Source organism: Mycteria americana, chromosome 12 (genome assembly GCF_035582795.1).
Source record: "Mycteria americana isolate JAX WOST 10 ecotype Jacksonville Zoo and Gardens chromosome 12, USCA_MyAme_1.0, whole genome shotgun sequence".
In the NCBI taxonomy this organism is placed as follows: Eukaryota; Metazoa; Chordata; class Aves; order Ciconiiformes; family Ciconiidae; genus Mycteria; species Mycteria americana.
In genome coordinates, this window is record NC_134376.1 from 12,478,945 (window position 1) to 12,497,312 (window position 18,368).

Sequence of the window (18,368 nt, forward strand, 5' to 3'; positions counted from 1 at the left end):
AGAACAACCTTCCCCCACTAACTATGCAGGTACAACTTGCATGTATAGACATGGCAGGCACCTAACGGCGTGGGGATTATGAAATGGTTAACTAACATTTGTCTTGATGCAGCTTCCACTTCAAGCTGAAGTTTATGTTCTAAGTGTAAAGAGTAGTATGATTTTATACAAGAACAAGCCTTTTCTACTCATACTAAATTAGAGAGTCTGCCAATATGCGAGTCGCATGAATAACCAAATAAAGTGAAGATTCTTGGACATTATTATAAGCAGCAAAATGAGAAGGTTAAGGGATTTGCTTCTTGTTTCCCAAGGTTTCTGTTTTATGTGTTTTAAGAATGCTATATTCAGTTTGAAACTTAGGAGCAGCTCCAAAATTGCCTATAAAAATACTGCCCTTTCCCCTACTTATTTTTTCAGAGGGAAATAAGTGGAAGAGGGAACAAATCTTTTTATACTATGCAAAGATTCATAAGTCCTTCGGGGTAACACTTTAACAATTTTAAAAATGGCAATGTGCATTCTTCCTGGCCACATACACACTACTGATTACCATGTGAAATTTGAAGAGCTACTCATTAGTTTAATTCAGCTAATCAGATTTATACTTTTTAAACAGAAAAAGCATATGGACCAATGTTTTATCAATCAGTTTTTGACTAGGTCTTAATGGTTACCATCCATGATATTACATAACTCAGGAACACTGTTTTAAGGAGCACTGGGGGATGAACAGATACATTTTATTACCTACATATTCAAAATGGATTTCTATGCATATTAACATGAGAAATCCAACATATTCCCAGGGTGTAGATGAACAAGTTTTTAGTCCATTTAAAATACCTGAAGCCAGGAGAGTTAGAAGCAACCGAACAGAATAGAACAGCTTATACAAAGTGTCACATTTTAAGAGAGCTGTCATTTGTTTGATGTAAAGGTTAAGCATGAGCATGAAAATTAATTATCTGAAATGTGAGAGCTTGAAGAAAAAAAAAAAAATCGTCTCCTCCAACCTCCCCCCCCCCTTTTTTTTTTAATCAGGTAAAAATTAATCTCAAAAAGCAAAACTTTTCAAAGTTTTCAAAGCAGCATGGAAAAAAACCCCCTGTATTTAGGACGCAAGACCATCACAATTTCAATACAATCCTTAGATACAGTTACACAAAACTAGTAATATGGACAAATCACATTTCAAATTCTGTTTTAACATCTACAAGGCTGAAAGAAATAAAAGAGCAATGGAGAAAAGTTTTTAAGAAACAAGCCAGATTCGTCAACTGGTTATCCTGAGTGTGTACATCAAGGGATGACTGCAGATCAGTCTTTAAATGATCTGCTGTTCAATTCTATAACTTTATGTTAGTTCAGCTAAATATTCAGTATTTGAATCGCTGCTGCAACTGAAAAATAAAGACACTTCCCACATCAGAACTGACTTTAAAAAAATTTGGTAGACCTAGAATCAGTTAACACTCCATCCAGATTATTACAAAACTGATCCTATTTCCATGGCTTTTCCCCCGCTCAGTTCCCTTATTAAAAGGATGCAAAATAAGTCTGGATATTTTTACAGTGCTTAGACTCATATATGATGCAAATCTGACCACCTCATCAACACGGGGAAACTTTCACATACCCTTCATGTTCTCAATCCATTTATTTTCCATAAATGTTTTAGTTGCACGTGTGCTTTGTTAACTCCACATACTAATACCAGCTCAAAACCAGAAACATCTTTAAGAGGTAAGCATAAACATATGTCTGCAGGAGCATCTTGCATTGTATCATATTGTTTGACAGTTCTCCAAGGCTTTTTATATAGTCCAGAAGATGCAGACATATTTATATAAACAGGTTAAAAAACAGGCCACATAATTAGTTTTTCCTAGGTTCTTCACTTAAACATGGCTCACTAAATCACAAGTACAAATAGTGACTTTTATTGCCAAAGCAGTTCATTAAAGAATTTAAGATCAGGAAATAGAATAACAGAATTGATTTTATGAAGTATTTATTACAGGAAAAAAACCCCAAGAGGTTTAAGCGATTTTACAGTAAAAAAAATTCGCACGGCTTTTTGGTAATTGAGGTTGCTATAGTTTATCAGCTTGGTTGGCTGACTGCTTTCAGTATATGAGATTTTACTAACCTGATTTCATAAAAATCTATGAAAGACTATAATCACCTGAGCTTTCAATCAAATAATTTGTTTCCTAGTATGTAGGCCACAGAACAAGCCTCCCTGTTTGTCAAAGCATAAAAAGCCACACACACACAGAGCAGTGCCAGAAAGATTCAGTTTAAATACTCTGCAGACATTCAGTTCTTTCCACAACATGTAGGTGCTATAACAAAAAATAAAAATTAAAAAAAAAAAAAAAAGTGGTGGTGAATGTCTATGCCAAGCATTCAGACAACAGCTAACTGAGGTGATAGCAAGTGGGGAAGTTACTGTAGCAAAATCTAGGAAGGCTTTCAGCTTATGAAATGGCATAAAACACATGTTTTTTATTGAAAACAAATAGTCTTGCAAGTCCCACTCAGAGAAACAATCAGCTTGAAAAGAGGAGGGGAAAAAAGGCACAGATACACAAACTTACAATGACCTATAGATATGCTGTACATCAGGGTGTCTGAACTAAAAAGCAGAAAACACAACTTTGTTGCATTCTACCACAAAGACAAATACTCTTGGAAAGACGAAAAGGTGGAACAATTCCAACCCTTTATTCAATTTTTTTCCTCAGCCTATACCTCACTCATGGAGACAAAACTCTGAGTAAGATTAATCAGGTCTGAAATAAAAAGCTTCAGACACTTCAGATAAGTTGCTACTTCACAAGCATATAATTTGTGATTGCACAGCTCAGTACATTTTTACTTAAGATAATTTCGATTAAGGCTTATTCCCTCCAATCTTGTAATGTACTCTTTGCTACATGAACAGCATTTCCCTCAAACCTTTGATAGTGTGCTGGTATCACCACTAACTATAATACATACAGTTTACAAATTAATGCTTCAGAGGTAAGAAGCTAAGACAACACATGCAAGAAGTGCTAGCAATACTTTCCTGAGTTACAGAGCTAGCTAAAATAGGGCCATATTTATTTTGACATAATTCTTTATCTGGAACTTCTCACTAGAAGTTATATGGTCCCTATATCTATATATAGATGAAGAAACAATGGCTCTTGCTGCTATGGAGCATTTGCTGTAAGGAGGCTGCTGGTAAGCACTCAAAATCCTCTGCAGAGATACGTATGTATGAGGAAGTATGATAAACATTCACAGGATGTTAATAAGGAATTAGAGAGATGCACTGATTATGCATCCAGAACCTGAAAGCTTCTTTATTTGAGCTTCGTAAGATAGATGATGGTGACTCAGTGGGGTTTTCCAATTTGTTTTTTTTCTTTTTAGAACTTAATCGTGGGAATTCTGGCAGGATAGCTCTTAAGTGCAACAAAATTTCAGCCACTTAATCAAAAGTTCTATGTATACTGCTGTTCTTACTGGCTCCACAGCATTTGATGCAAGCATTTGAGTAAATAGGGATGACAGTACCATAACGTATCTCAGATAATCATTTATAATGGTCCACTTCCAGGCATTGTTCTCAGCAGTAAGTTTATGGGTCAGCCCTCAAATATATGCCCAAAAGAACTACAGAAACCACTAAGAGCTTGTGGATCCAACTACAATCAAAAACCTTAAAAAAACCCCAAGAAAACAAAAAAATCCCCCACACACAACACCCAAACAACCCCCTAATCCCAAAACAACAACAAAAAACCAAACCCAAAAAAACCCCAAACCAAAAACTCCACACCCCAAAAAGATTATTTCTCCTCATAACTGGAAGCAATATTTTCAGTAAATTCAGAGATGTTGGTCTCTTCCTATGTTTTTTACTTAATTCTTGATTAATTCTTGATGATTTCTCAAGAGTCTTACTTATTCCATACTTTTCTTATAATACCTAGATAATGTTTTGCTCTATGGTTTCAGTCAGCTTCTTATACTGGAAATGGTTCTTTCTAGAGTACCTTGCACAATTGTAAATATTTAAAAATTGCTATCTGTCCTAATTATGTGAATTAGGAATGTGGGTTCATTAAGAGTGTTTATGTAGTCATGCACAAATTTTTTTCTTTAAACTAATCCCTCTCCTACAATCCAAACCAAGAAGCAATATATAAAAAAACCCCAAACCCAATCAACTTCAAAGAAAAAAGTTAAACATGTATAATTCCATGAACTTTTTTCAAAGCTAAGCTCAAAAGTTCAAATGAAAATTAAAAAATTGAGGTCTGGACAGATTGCATATTATTAATACACAAACTGTAGACATATTAGCAGTCCAGACTGTTAGGAGACTATTATTTTGCACATGTTCTACAACACACCAAAAGGCTTTCTGCTGCACTTGTTACTTGCAAATGTAAGCCAAACCAAACATGTATATCAGTCCAAAGGATATTGGAAGGCAAAGACCATAAAAGTCTTTGATAGCCCTGCTTTGTGCTAAGTAACAGTAAATAACCTCAATAAATACTGCATCAAGTGAAGAAACTAGCATTACTCTACCTATAGGTTCAGGTACTTAGAGGGTCATGGAACGAAACACAAACCTCTCTCAACCAAGTCAAGTTTGGGCTTGTTGTCCTTGCTACAAACACGTGTGCTGGTACTGTTAAAGTTTGGTTCCTCCTATAGCATCTAAACCAAGTCAGTAGTTTTGCCATTAGAATCACTGACCCTGTTGGCTCAGAGCATTTTACAGGAGCCAGTTGAAGTCAAGTCTTAATAGCGAAGTAAATTCAGAAACACTTACCTATTTGTACTTGTTCTGGCTGGCTCAATGATACAAATGCTGAGGTATCATCAATCCATGAAACCTGAATGTTACCTAGAAAAGGCAAAAGAAATGATTATGACTATTTTTAACCTTAGGCTTATTCACAGATTTTATCTGATGTGCCATGACATAAAAGAAGATAGTCAACTAAGAGTAACTTCACCTGAGAAGGCTTTTGTCCACTGTAAAGGTGCGTAGTGCATACACAGTTGTACATGAGCCTGGAACTGTTCAGAAAGCAGTGACTGTTAGGGCTGCGTACGCACCCTGTATACCCTCAGACCCACTAGAGTAAGGACCAAAAGGAAAGAGAGACACGTCTAATGCCTTTTTCACTCCCAGAGTATTCTTCTGCTTCTTCAGAGCTGCTTTTTTTTTTTTTTAAATCTTGTAACAATTCAAGTAATCTTAGGGGTTTTTTTAGTCCTCCCTTCATGTGTTCTATATAATTCTACAACAAAAATTGAAGCAATTTTTTCTGGGAAATTTCAGCTCTGTACCAAAATAAAGAGCAGCTCTTTGGGTTTTAAAACCTATCCATCCTTCAGAACTGCAGCATTTCCTAAAGACACAGCATGGACAAGCTCCAGTTACTGCTCACTGTTCCTTTACTAGTACAGACACCCAAGATAAGAAATTCCAGCAGAGCGGGGATGGGGGCTGGGGAAGATAGTTCACGCAAGTGGAGAACTCCAGTTATTGCAACAGTCTAAATCTTCAAACTCTGGCTTGTTTGGATCACACTATACACCATTTCCTGGATGTGCAATAAAAACTTAATTTGAGTAAATATGAGGACAAATGCACAAAATCAGGGACCTCATTTGGAAGCTGTGACAATGGAACAGTGACTGGAAATAAGTTCCTCCATTCATCAAGCAGCTAGTCCATTTTCTATGTGAATGGCTTAAAGCGCCACATTAGCACTAAAAGAGCTCATAAGCAAGCAAAAGTGGAGGAAAGGATTCCCATGCCAGACACAAGGTCTTATTATAGTCTGAAATCCATTTACATCTCCTGTCCTCATCTAAGTGCTCTATTGGTTGTACAATTCAGATATTGAAAATTGGTGCAATTTTTTTCAGGCAGACTAGGAAATCAAGTTACATATCATGTTACACCACCATTTAACCTTCAGACATTAAAAGATTAAAAACAATGATGCAAAATGGCTTAAAACACATTTTATTTTCAGATGTTTAACCTATTTAAATCTAATTTAGCCTACAGGTTACAAGGTTATACAAGTCTTCTGAAACCCAGCCAGATAACAAACAGATTTTCTAATTATAAAAAAAAAAAAAAAAAGGCTAGTTAGATTTAGTTTGCATGCTATACATTTGAGTAGCCAGCTATTTAGGACTTTAAGTTATAATAATTTTGATCATTGCCAAGACCATAATGAATTCAGTATGGTTTCTGACATTTCCCTATACTAAAGGGCTAAGACTGCTATTAAGAAGAGCCTACACTGAGAAGTCAAACATTAGAATTTCTTTAAACACGGTTGTAGGGCAAATAAATTCAATTTCTAGTAATTCAGTCTTTGAAGAACATAGATCTTTGCTGCCTATGGGTAAGGGTCTTTACTACAGAGAGAACATGCTCTTGGCAGGACACTTAACATTTCACAACACAGGAAAAGCCCAAGCTGATTTATGATTGCAACTCAAAATTGTAGTGCATTTGGTAAGACCCCAACACCAAGCTTCCTTTAAGTATTAGGAATTACTGCACAATTTAACACTGTTCCAAGTGCATTGACAAGTTGTTATTCTGAATTTGAGTATCAAGTCCTCCTTTTTTGCATTACTAATCACAAAGTTTTCTACACAATCATTTGAGACCATACTCTTCTGTAATTCTTCAACATGGAAGTGCTGTCCAGATTCTGTCCCTTTCCTACATATATAGTTAATTCATTCCGTATCTACCCTGAATAGACCAAAAGAAAGATCAGAAAGAAAAATTCTCCTGAACATCTTGCAATTGTGCCTTTAGCGTAAAATATCAAAGAGGATCAGTGATGGACTAAGATCTCTGAAGGAGTTCAGCTGCTACTCAAATGGACTTCAGTGCCCATGTTTTCACTAAGTACCAATTAAAAATAAATAAATAAAAATCCAACCTATTGATGGCACATCATTTCAGTACCAGTTACTTATTAATTGCTGCAGAAAGGCTGCTGCACTCTAAATGACTTTGGTATTTTACATAATTAAGGGTTTCAATACCTGCCAACATATGCTGCCTTTATATTCAGCTTTATACATTTTAAACATAATTTTAAGAACAAGTCAAACATTAAATAGTGGACACCAAGCTGCAATCTGAAGAGAACTGCAACAAATGCTCTTATGCAATTTTCCATGCTTAAAAGACACTCTTTTCAGACTATGTCACATTTCATTATTATTAAGAAATAAGAATTTAAGACAGACAAGATTAATAAATTAGATCATTCAGCAATATTGCTAAGCACTCAGTAAATATTGTGCATTTCAAAAGTATGGTGAAAAGGCAATAAAAATCTGAAAAGCAAATGCATCTGCACTTGAAGTACAATATTTAGCAACCAACATAGCCGCATGCCAACTTACTGCAAAGCTGATCCAAATAAACCATAAACAGCAATGTAATAGAATAGCAGCTCTAGAGAAAGAAAACAGATTTCTCTCTCTACACTTCTAGAATAGGTCAAATGTCTTCAATACTTCAAAGAACACCATTGTTAGCCTATATGATCCCTTGTCTATTTGCTGCTACATGCACTGTCAAACAATGTCCCTTGCTAAAAAAAAAAGGGTAATGTCAAGTAAAGAATTATCAAGTGAAATAAAACATCTTCACCCAAATAGGAGATGAAAATCTGATCTGTTGCTTCCGAGATGAAGGTGCAAAGTAACATGTTTTTTTCTATAAATAAATGTGAAAATTCTGTCTATGTAAACACAAACAACATTAAAATCCACAGAATAAAATGATACTGATGGATTTTGACCGAAGGTATGGAAAGGCTTCCGTAGAGACTAAGTAAACTAGGACTTGGCCTTCAAAAGACAATTCTAAGGAAGATGCCTATACTTGTTTATGGGGAAGATATGAGAACAGAAATTATATGAAAGACGTACAGAGGGGTTTCACTATTTCATTATAAAACAACTAAGGGACATCTAATAAAATACAAAGACATTTTAAAACCAGAAGAATTTTTCACATAATGCTTAATTGCAGTTAGGGAACTGCCATCACGTGCTGTGGATATCAAGAATATATATGGGATAAAGAATGATTTTAGATCGACTTACAGAAAGCTGTGAAAGGCTCAAACTAAGAGATGCATGTGTGACCTCCAGCTCATGAGTCCCTAAGTCATAGATTACTAGAAGGCAGGAAAGGTGTTTTGCTTTGGCTCTGTTCTTATACATTTCAAAACAACTGTTAGTAGCAATTAAACACTTAGGATAGGTATTAGGACTCTATGGACCTTCATTTAACCAAAAATGTTTATTAATATGTTCTACTTTATTGTAAGAAAGAGAAGATTGACCACATTGACACTATGATAGAATTGCTAACAGTTTCTGGATGCTTACTGCATCAGACAACAGAAATATTTGAAGCTTTTTTAGTCTACGGGCAAGGGTTGAAGCGTATATTAAACACAAGCAACGTTTTCCTGGTGAATAATTGAAAAGGGTTAACAGAGCTTCCACCTTTCTGGCAGGAAGACAGAGTACAAAGAAAGCAAGAACAGCTGAAGGAAATATTGGCATGAGAAGAAGGAGGAAAGGCCAGAAATGCAGAGAAAAATAGGATTAAAATTTAACACCTCCCCCCCCCCCCAACAAAAACAAAAGAAACAACAAAAACCAAACAAAAAAAACCCCCACACCACAAAAAAAAAAAACCCACACCCTAAAAACTCCCTCAAACCAAAAAAACAACACTCAAAGCTCACATGCCTATGTGAACATGAGGTCAGAAGAATACTTAATATATATAATGTGTGCTGGAAGTTTTCCTTAGATTAGATTGTTCATCTTTGAAAGTGACATTTTTCAAGCTCCGATTTTTTTTTTGTTGTTTTGAGAAAAGTTAAACAGTGAGTTTGCAGTATAGGAGTTAACAGGAACAGATGTCATCGTGCATGGAACTTGTAAATGAGTCTCAAAAATGTATTTAAGAGTCACTTAAAATTCACCTATATAGCAGCTTGGACTACTAGAACAAGATTTAAACACACTAAGGACTTGTTAAATTTTAGAAATAATTTATGCATCTTCAAGATCACTATGACTCCATGAACTACATGAGCATTCACCTCCCTCTTAAAGACAACTCTCGCACTCTCACAAAGTACAACGCATAGGTTTGACTCCACTCACTGGGAAAACTTTTAAGTAGTAGTTTTTATAATACTGTATAGTAAGTGTTTTAAAGCCCATCAAAGACATTCATTTAAGTAGAATTGAAGGCTATATACAAAAGCCGTATTTCAGCAAATACTATACAATACCTTCATATTTCACATCAGCATGACCAAATAAACTACACAAATTTAGGAATTTAAAGAAAGTAAGTGTTTTAAGAGCCTGCATAGTACTGCAAGTACTTGTACAGTGAAACTACATTCACCCATGAGACTATAAAAACATCTTGCATGAACAGGTGTCCACTTGGTATGCATGCAGTACTGAAAGACTTCAGAATCACGAACACTCCTTCTAGCAAACGTAAAATAGTTCCAAGTCTGACACTGCAGCCCCTTCAGCTGTTTCACTGCTTTCATTAGAAACTTCATGGAAGATTACAACTCTGCTTCAATTCATACTAGGCTAAACCAAATTCAAAATAACTTTCCTATAAAGTCAAATTAATGTTGCTATTCAACTTAACAATTGATTTTTAATCCAGGTAAAAGCTTAATTTAAAAACACTTTTGTTTAACTGGTGTAATAAATCAGGATAATTCATGTCTGTTACTGCCATATTTTTGGGGTTTTTGGCAAGTCACTTAACCTCACATTGTGCCACTCTCTGTCCAGCTACAACTGAAAAAGCATGGGTACTCCTAGAATTTTGGAAGGAATAATCTGCAGTTTGTTTTCATATACCATGGCAATATGACCTAAAACAAAATATAGATTAAGTACCCCCCAAATACCAGGATTTTGTAAATCCAGGTATGAAGACATTCAGCTCTAATCTGGAGAAGTGAGTGAAATAGGAATTTCAAAACTAAATAGTATTTTGAGATGTGTAAGTCTGACCCCTGGTGGGAGTGCTTGCATTTCACACCAACACTGAAGGGGAGTAGTTGATAAAATAAGAACAATTATATGACTGAGTCTTGAAAAGCCTATAGAAACAGTGTCCAAACTGCGTTGTTTCTTACCCCTGTAATAGCAACTCTAGAAGAATCTCAGTAACTTTCTACATTCCCACATTCTACATTTTCCAATCGGGAATATTAAATCCTATCCAGTATTATACTGGCATCATGCTGCAGTACAGACCAAAAAGTCAGAAGGAACTGAGTGAATTTGATATAGATCCAGAGACCCTGCACAGACTACCAAGTCACAATTCTAGGTGAAGAGGAGAGCAACGGTATCATTCTGTAAACTAGTGTGGTGACCCACAGCAAGCACAGGAGTGACAAGACTGAGTACACTGAAGGACGTCCATCCTTTTACTGGTGTTTAAATGTCCTGATGGATACCACAGCAATTATTTCAATGGAAGTTAGGTTCAGGTTTGCCCTGAATCCATTTGCCACACTACAAACTCTGACATAAGTCATTAAGTGTGGTACATAACTGATAGGATGAGAGGAAATGGCCTCAAGTTGCACCAGGGGAGGTCTAGATTGGATATCAGGAAAAATTTCTTCACAGAAAGAGTTGTCAAGCATTGGAACAGGCTGCCCAGGGAAGTGGTCGAGTCACCATCCCTGGAGGTATTTAAAAGATATGTAGATGTGGAGCTTAGGGACCTGGTTTAGCAGTGTCAGGTTAACAGTTGTACCCAATGATCTTAAAGGTCACTAGGTCCAACTTGAATGATTCTATTACTTTGTAACAACTGCAGTACACCGATCAAGTACTAGCTAACCAGACATCTCTTCATTTGCTTGTCTCCAAAAGCGGAAAGGTCCATTTCATAATAGAGAGCCAACTAGTCACTTAAAAACACATGTAAAAAATATGCAGTTTTTACAGTGATTATCATCCAATGGACAAAATCGGTACTGGGACTTTAAGTAAGACTGGGGGCAGGAAAGTGCCATAATGCCAAGTAGAAAATTTTTAGGAATAGGGAAATTACAAATTCAGTCATATATGCTCTGCTTAGAGCTGCCAAGACTAATGTAATGTAAAGCAAAGATTTTATTTTTTTAAATGAGAACGCGATCCCCCCCAGTAAACACTTTGGTAGATAGCTTCTCTTTTTTCTTTTTTTTTTTTTTTTTAAAGCAATTTCCCATTAACATCCGTATTACAGAATTTGAGGAAGACAAGATGCATAGATGTCTATTATAAGTAACATTTAATAAAGTACTTTCAACAATGTAAGTATTACAAGCAAATATTTCTGGAAAATCATGGAAAATTATTTTAATAAGAGTGATAATTTTTGTTTTACATTAAATGTTTTAAGAAATGGAAAGAAGTTACCTCTTTACAAAAAAAGAAAGAAAAACCCACACCAAAAAAGCCAACCAACCAAACAAAAAACCACCTCCAGAAAAATTATTTAAAATTATCTGCAAGCCCAAAAGATCTCCTTTGAAGCATTACCTTACCTAGCAATAAGAAACTAGAAACCAATCTGCAATGAAAATCTTGGAAACAACATCCAACACAGGGCTGTATGAAAGATCATTCTCGTTCTGATTTAGGGACACAAAGCATATCCACTGTTTTCTGCTGCAACAGTTAGGTATCAGGAGATCACTGTCAATTGATTAGGATCTCCATGCCCTTACATCATAAACTAATACTTAGTAGAGGAACAACAGGATTACTAGTCCCCAGTCATTAGATAGCTTTTTTGTTGTTTCTTCTCACTTGGATGGTGTTCACAATCTTGAAATCAAACTGGCTGTTTCCAAGCTTGCTTGCCTAGACTCAGTTAAGTTAGTATCTGGCTTTAAGCAGGCTGCAGGATGAACCTTATTCCTAAAGCCTTGATCTGCCTTTCACACCAATCTCCATTCCCTTTACCCACCTATATAAACTCTTACCTCCTCCCAGGAGAAGCTGTAAATAAAAGGACGAAAGGTCCACAATATTCAACAAGCACCACATAAAAAGATTTCTAGAGAGCAGTTCACCACGGCAGACATTTTCAACACCTCATTACAAAGAAAGTCCACAGGACACCATTCAAAAATTACAAAATGCCATTTGTCATTACCTATACTAGGAGTAGGCCTGCATCCACAGATTAAAAATAACAAACAAAACCAGAGGTACTTGCTAATGACAAAGCGGGGGGTGGGGGAGCATAAGGAAGGACAGACTACACCACTCACCAAAGGCACTGAAAAGCTGGTAAAGGTCACTAGTCTTCCACTCTTTGGGAAAAGTAACGTGAAGAACATGATCTCGTTTTGGCTGCACTGCAAAACAAAAAAGCATTTGTTAAAATAAGAGTCATTGCTGGTACCTTTAGAATATCCTAAAAAAAGCTATCCAATATGGTTATGTGGCTTGCTTTTTTTGACTTTTTTTTTTTAAATAAGAAAACAGGCCAAGATCTATGAAACTACATCAGGCACCAGTGAAAATGTGCCTACAATTACGCATGAAATATACATACTAAACCCTACTAGCTTGTCTGTCTAAGAAATTGAAAAAGCATTACATGCAGTGGGAAATGCCCGCAAATCCAGTCCTTCACATCCTTTGCACCAAGTTCAAGGACAGAAGAAAAAACCAACAGCCTCTTCATGCTCCACCTCTATCTTTAAAAAATTCTTAGCAATAATTCAATGTTGCCATTTTTATGTCAATAAAAAAAACTTACTGTGAAACAATGTTCAATTCAGTTTTCATATAACATTAGATACAAGCCAGAATATACATGCCGACAGACTTTTTTTTTTAATTAAAAACTACACCAAGAAAAAAATAGCATATAAAGGCCAACACCTAAAGAAGTGCAAAAGAAGTCTTTGGTAGACACCGGAAGTTATTTGGAGCTTTGTGGATTTGAGAGAGAGAATCCAAATCAAACTGCTGGACAAGGTTAGAGTACAGCAGAAATTGTCACAATACATCTACCTTACTTTTACACATTTCCCCCTACACATCCGGTTTTGGTCATCATCAGAGGCAGGCTACTGAAGAAGACCGACCTCTGACTTCGCCCAGTAAAGATCATTGGTACATAAGAAATCACCACAATTTACGTGCAACTGAAGTGCCTTTCACCAGACACTTGAGCTTTTAGAACATGTGAATGCCTATCATATTTTAAAAAGCAGCAAGTGGAATACTATATTTTAAGGTGCAAAGATATTGAAATATTTTCCATTTTCATATGAAACTATTTACAAGTCATTAATTGAGCCTCTCCACAGGTATCTGCAGAGATTTGTTTTATGCATGACACATTGCTAGATCTTCCCTTGTCATTTTATGTTTGATGTTAGACATAGGCTGAACCATTGAAGTGGAGTGTTCCACTTCATAATTTACTGCTCCAGTTTGTTAAAGGTAATACAAGGGTTAACTACACACAGCTTTATCTGATCAAATTTTAACTTGACCACATGGAAACTCTCAGGAAGAGCTGCTCTCGTCTTTGGGTACAGTGATATCGGGACTGACTTTCACCTTAGTGAATTACCCTCCTGAATTCTTGTGTGATACAAACTTTTCTAGTTTCTGATCTCCTTCGCTTTCAGCATTAAAATAGGAGAGTTTTTCAAGGTGGATTGCATTCATGGAGCACGTGTGTCCAAAACTGAACCATCAACCACTTGTTATTGCTATCTCCAACTTTCATGTGTACTTGACCCCACTATACAAGGGCAAACCTGTTAAGTTTTCTTGCCACATTTGGTTAAGATACAGCTTTGCACTGGTTACTGATTAAAAGCTTGTGGATTGTTAATTTCATAAATACAGCTAAGCATTAGCAATTACTACAATTTAGTTATGACTTGTAATTACAGTAAGTGGTAGTGTCCTCAGCCTCGTACATACTTTATAGTAGAAAGCACGTACGTTTCTAGATGTAACTCTATTCCACAAGTAAGGCTTCATTTTTGCAGGAACTTGAGAACTGTAGCTTTCAACAGCTACAGCGTTTCCTGAATAGATAAAACAGATTTTTATGCAGTTTGGTTTTAAGCCTTCCCACACCTGCCCAAAGGGTTAATGGAGTTTTTATTCCCAAATAATTTTTTAACATCTTGCATAAACTCAACAGAACACAACAGTTACTCAGAGGTCTCTAAAACTCAAGTTCCTAACCAAAACACGTCATGAAAATAAGACGGAGATTTCCAAATGCATCCATCTTCTAAGGAAGAGATTGCAGCATGAGCTCAATTACAGTATCAAAATACCAAAAAAAAAAAAAAAAACCCCAAAAAAAACCCCACCCAAAAAACTTTACAGAAGCGCCATTATGCATGTACCAACTGTAAAAATACAGTTGTAACTCAGCATCTCGTAACTGAATGTTTAATGAAATACTGAATGCTTAATGAAGTCAGAGGAAAATGAGTTTCATAAGTTTTGTTTTGAGTAACTACTTGTTTTGCTCCACATAAGCAAAGAACCTAGTTTTTCAGTTGCAAAAAAATGGAAGACCAGAACATGACCCTGTGGTAAGTTGTAACATGGTGCCTAATTGGCTGGCCAGCAGAATCAGTGCAGCTTAGAAAAGGGTAAATTTTTCATCTGTCTGATCATATCGGCTGAAATAAAATTGATACTGGAGACAGCTACGCAGGAATATAGCCTTTTCCAGATGAAACAGTATTAACTGAAGATGTTATAGCTGCCAGCCTCCAGCCACTTGTGATTTGTTTGTAAGTGCTTTAATCTTTTTCGCTCAAAACAAGCTGGGCTAGCACAAGTTTATTAGAAACTCCCTGCTAAGAAATTACAGGTTTGCATGAGAACCTGAGCATCAGATTGGATGGAGACACAAGTAGCTAAATAAGTAATGCCTTCCTGAGCACAGGGGAAGTCTCATTCCTTACATCTGCTACTTCAAAAAACCAAAAAGGACACAAAATCTTTTAAGCATCAGAATTCATTTTTTTTGGCACTATACAAGCCAAACACCAAAACCTCACAAGTTGTCTTAACAAGCCAATGAAGATCAATTCATTGCTGTATAGCCTACTGAACAGCTAGCAATTCAAAGATTTAACTATTTGCAATCCAGTAGTAGAGAATTGCAACTGTAAAAACTCCAGTTTCAGATGTTACATCTTTTTCTATTGATTAGAGAGAAGAAACTACTCCTAACCCTCCAGTATCAGTTTATTCTTAAATTCCCTCCAGTATCAGTTTATTCTTAAATTCACTTTGAATCCTCTGTTAAACTTCTATACCTTCTACCTACTCAAGTGAAAAATATTTGATTCATATTCTGCTTTGCAGTCATTTTGTGCAGCAACTTCATTCTTTTTAAAGGAGTTTTTAATACACAGTAACAAAAGATGATGATGAAAGTCACTTTCACATATTCAATACTATCTGACCTAGCGTATGCTACCAAATTCCATTATTTGTGGAAAAATTGCACAAACTAGCTATAACACTACAGGACAAACAAATTGACAAACACAACAAAACTTAGGACAGTCACCTAGTTAGCTGCACCTCACCTTTTGGTGGGGTTTTTTGGTGTTTTGGGGGTTTTTTTTGGGGTTTTTTTTTGGTTAGTTGGTTGGGTTTTTTTGTTTTTGTTTTTTTTAAACACAGTCTCCAAATATATCTACCACAGAAGTATGACCTTATTCTTTGTGTGGCTTTAGTTCTCTGCAAAAATGCTCCCTACAGACAACAAACAACCAGATAGCTTCCTCAACCTACAGTAGCATTTAAATCTCAAAATAGAAATAAAAGTTTCTAATGCAGCCAGCCAAACATGCCATTCTAGATGTGCTTTCTGTTTTGAAGCTTAGAAAGTCTCCCTGGTTCATATTCTGATGTAACATCTGCATCAGTCTGTTCTACAGGAGTGGCTTTCAGATAAAAGAGACAGATTTTCAGAGGCAGACTCTTTTTTGGCAACTCTTCTTGGCAAAGTATCAAAACAATCCTGTAAGTTGGCTAGCAAGTGGAAGTAGCATCTTTACAGCTTAGTAGCTTTGGCATTCTCTCAATGACCCAAAGTATTTACCCATTCTTCCACTCAATATCAAACAGTTGGGGAAGGAAGTATGCAACATAATTAGATAACCATTCCAATAGTTCTGCAGAGCCACAGCTCAGTGATCTGATCACCTAACTGCATTTAAAAATTAAATATATGCCCTTACAGCATATATTTCCCTCTCCAGTAGTTACTTTCATCTTTCTAGAACTGCATTCTGTTACTATTAAACTAGCAGCCAATAAAAGGTCATCCTCCAGTCTGAGCTTTCTGATACATGGAGTGGAAAATGTCTTCACATCAATATTGCTTCCAGATGGGTATCATTTTTAAGACATTCCTGTATCTGACTTCACAGCATAAAATTAAGCTTTCATCTAGTCGAGGACTAGACTGACCTCCAGGGCTCCACATTTTCATAAGACAGACATCAGTGGTAACACCCATCCAAAGTTTTCTCCCTCATAGTGTAACATCCCATAACAGTAAGGATCTTTATATTAGTAAAATCTGTTTTCATTTAAATGTATTAGCAAGTTATTACAGCCCCAGGTCTGTAACTTGAAATAACTTGAAATGTAAAAATATTTCAAGTAATATTTTTCCATTTACATAATCATGATCTCATGTGGCAAAAAACTCTGATGTTTTGATTGAAGTTAAGAAAAGGTACTGCTGCACGCAAATTGTGAAGGAAAGTGGCCAGAAGATTTTTCAGAACCATTTGCTATTCACTAGTTTGCATCCTGTATTTACTGCTGGGATGAGGGGATAGAGAGAAAGTGTTAAGACCCCACTTTATATGTTGTATGATACATAAGAATAGTGATCCAAAATAACCATAAAGCTGTTAACTTCAAACTCTGTTACATTTAGTTACAATAGTTTAATCTGTTCTAGTCAACCCCCTTTATAATGCAGATTCTCTGGTCAAAGTTGAAGAACTTACGGTTTTACTATTTAATTCAAAAAAAAAAAAAAAGGGGGGGACATTTAGTTCATTTGACAAGTGGTTAATAACCTAAACACAGCTCATCTCCCATGCTCTACATATATGATAATTAATCTTTACACTTCCTCCTCCAGGAAGTTTGTCATAACGGTAGTAAGTTTACAATGAAGTAAGCTACTTACAGTCTGGTCCTTCCAAATTGAGATATGGTATGTCCATTACTCTCATAAGAAATAGCCTGAAGCAAAACGGAAAAGCACCATTAGCAAATTTCTGCCTAAAGACCTTTTAATAAGCTTTCCTTTTTATAGTTTTTTAGATGTTGCTTCTGAAGAAGCAGAATTAATCATCCCAACCATATCTTAAGCTATATTAAAACAAACAGACTCTCTAATTAAGTCCAATCTATTATCTAACAATCCAGATTCAAAAAGTTACTTGGCATCATGCTAGTAATTTTACTTATTCAACAAAACAAGAATAAAGAAGCCCCAAACTGTTACTGCTGAAAACCATTAAAACAAGTGGGGAAAGGAACATTTAGAAAGTAGCAGCTCTGTGCAGTAAGAGCCAGTTACACGGTGGATAGTGCAAAAGTTGTCATTCTAAATACACATGTACTTCCTTATTTTCTGAGCACTGCGTCATGCTTTAGACAGAATGGATCTTAAAACCCTAGAACTGCAAAAGCCATCATGACACTTCAGTGGAGATAACCAGGACGAGTCTTTTGCCCTTTAACATGTAACTGAAGAGTTCCTCAAAACATTTGAGAAATGCTTTCAATAAAAGCTCATATTCAGCTCTGAAAAGTATTTCCCTCCAAAATAAGATAAGTAGCCTAAAATCCTGTCATAGGTATAGATGCCACATTGCTGTTACAAAACATGATGTGTATAGCATTCACTGGAGGGCTAAAATAAGTAACTTTTCGATCATAGCTTCAAAAAGCTTCTAAAATGCTTATCAGATTATAGTTACAGTATTCAACTAAGTAATAACTGATATAAACAGCTGATAAAAACATTTTAAGTGTGCAGACTGATCTGTAATTACCTAGAGATTCTTAGTATCATAAAAACTCATAGTGACTGTGGTAAGAGTTTGAATATTATGTCCTTATGGTTACTTGTATCACTGAAAAGTCTACTGGAACGCAGTTGATAACTTGTCTTTATTATAAATACTCAGGAGAAAGGAAAA

General features: G+C 35.9%; 1 protein-coding gene across 5 annotated transcripts in view; it reads right to left on the reverse strand.

The window, feature by feature from the left end:
- PARN (poly(A)-specific ribonuclease) overlaps nt 1-18,368 on the reverse strand; it is a 64,432-nt gene that overhangs the window by 21,408 nt on the left and 24,656 nt on the right. For all 5 annotated transcript variants that reach the window (XM_075514805.1, XM_075514804.1, XM_075514807.1 and 2 more), the window contains 3 exons: nt 17,348-17,403; nt 12,405-12,491; nt 4,841-4,915 (listed from right to left, as the gene is read on the reverse strand). In XM_075514805.1, the coding sequence (XP_075370920.1) occupies nt 4,841-4,915; nt 12,405-12,491; nt 17,348-17,403 (218 nt within the window). The remainder of the gene's footprint in view (nt 1-4,840; nt 4,916-12,404; nt 12,492-17,347; nt 17,404-18,368) is intronic.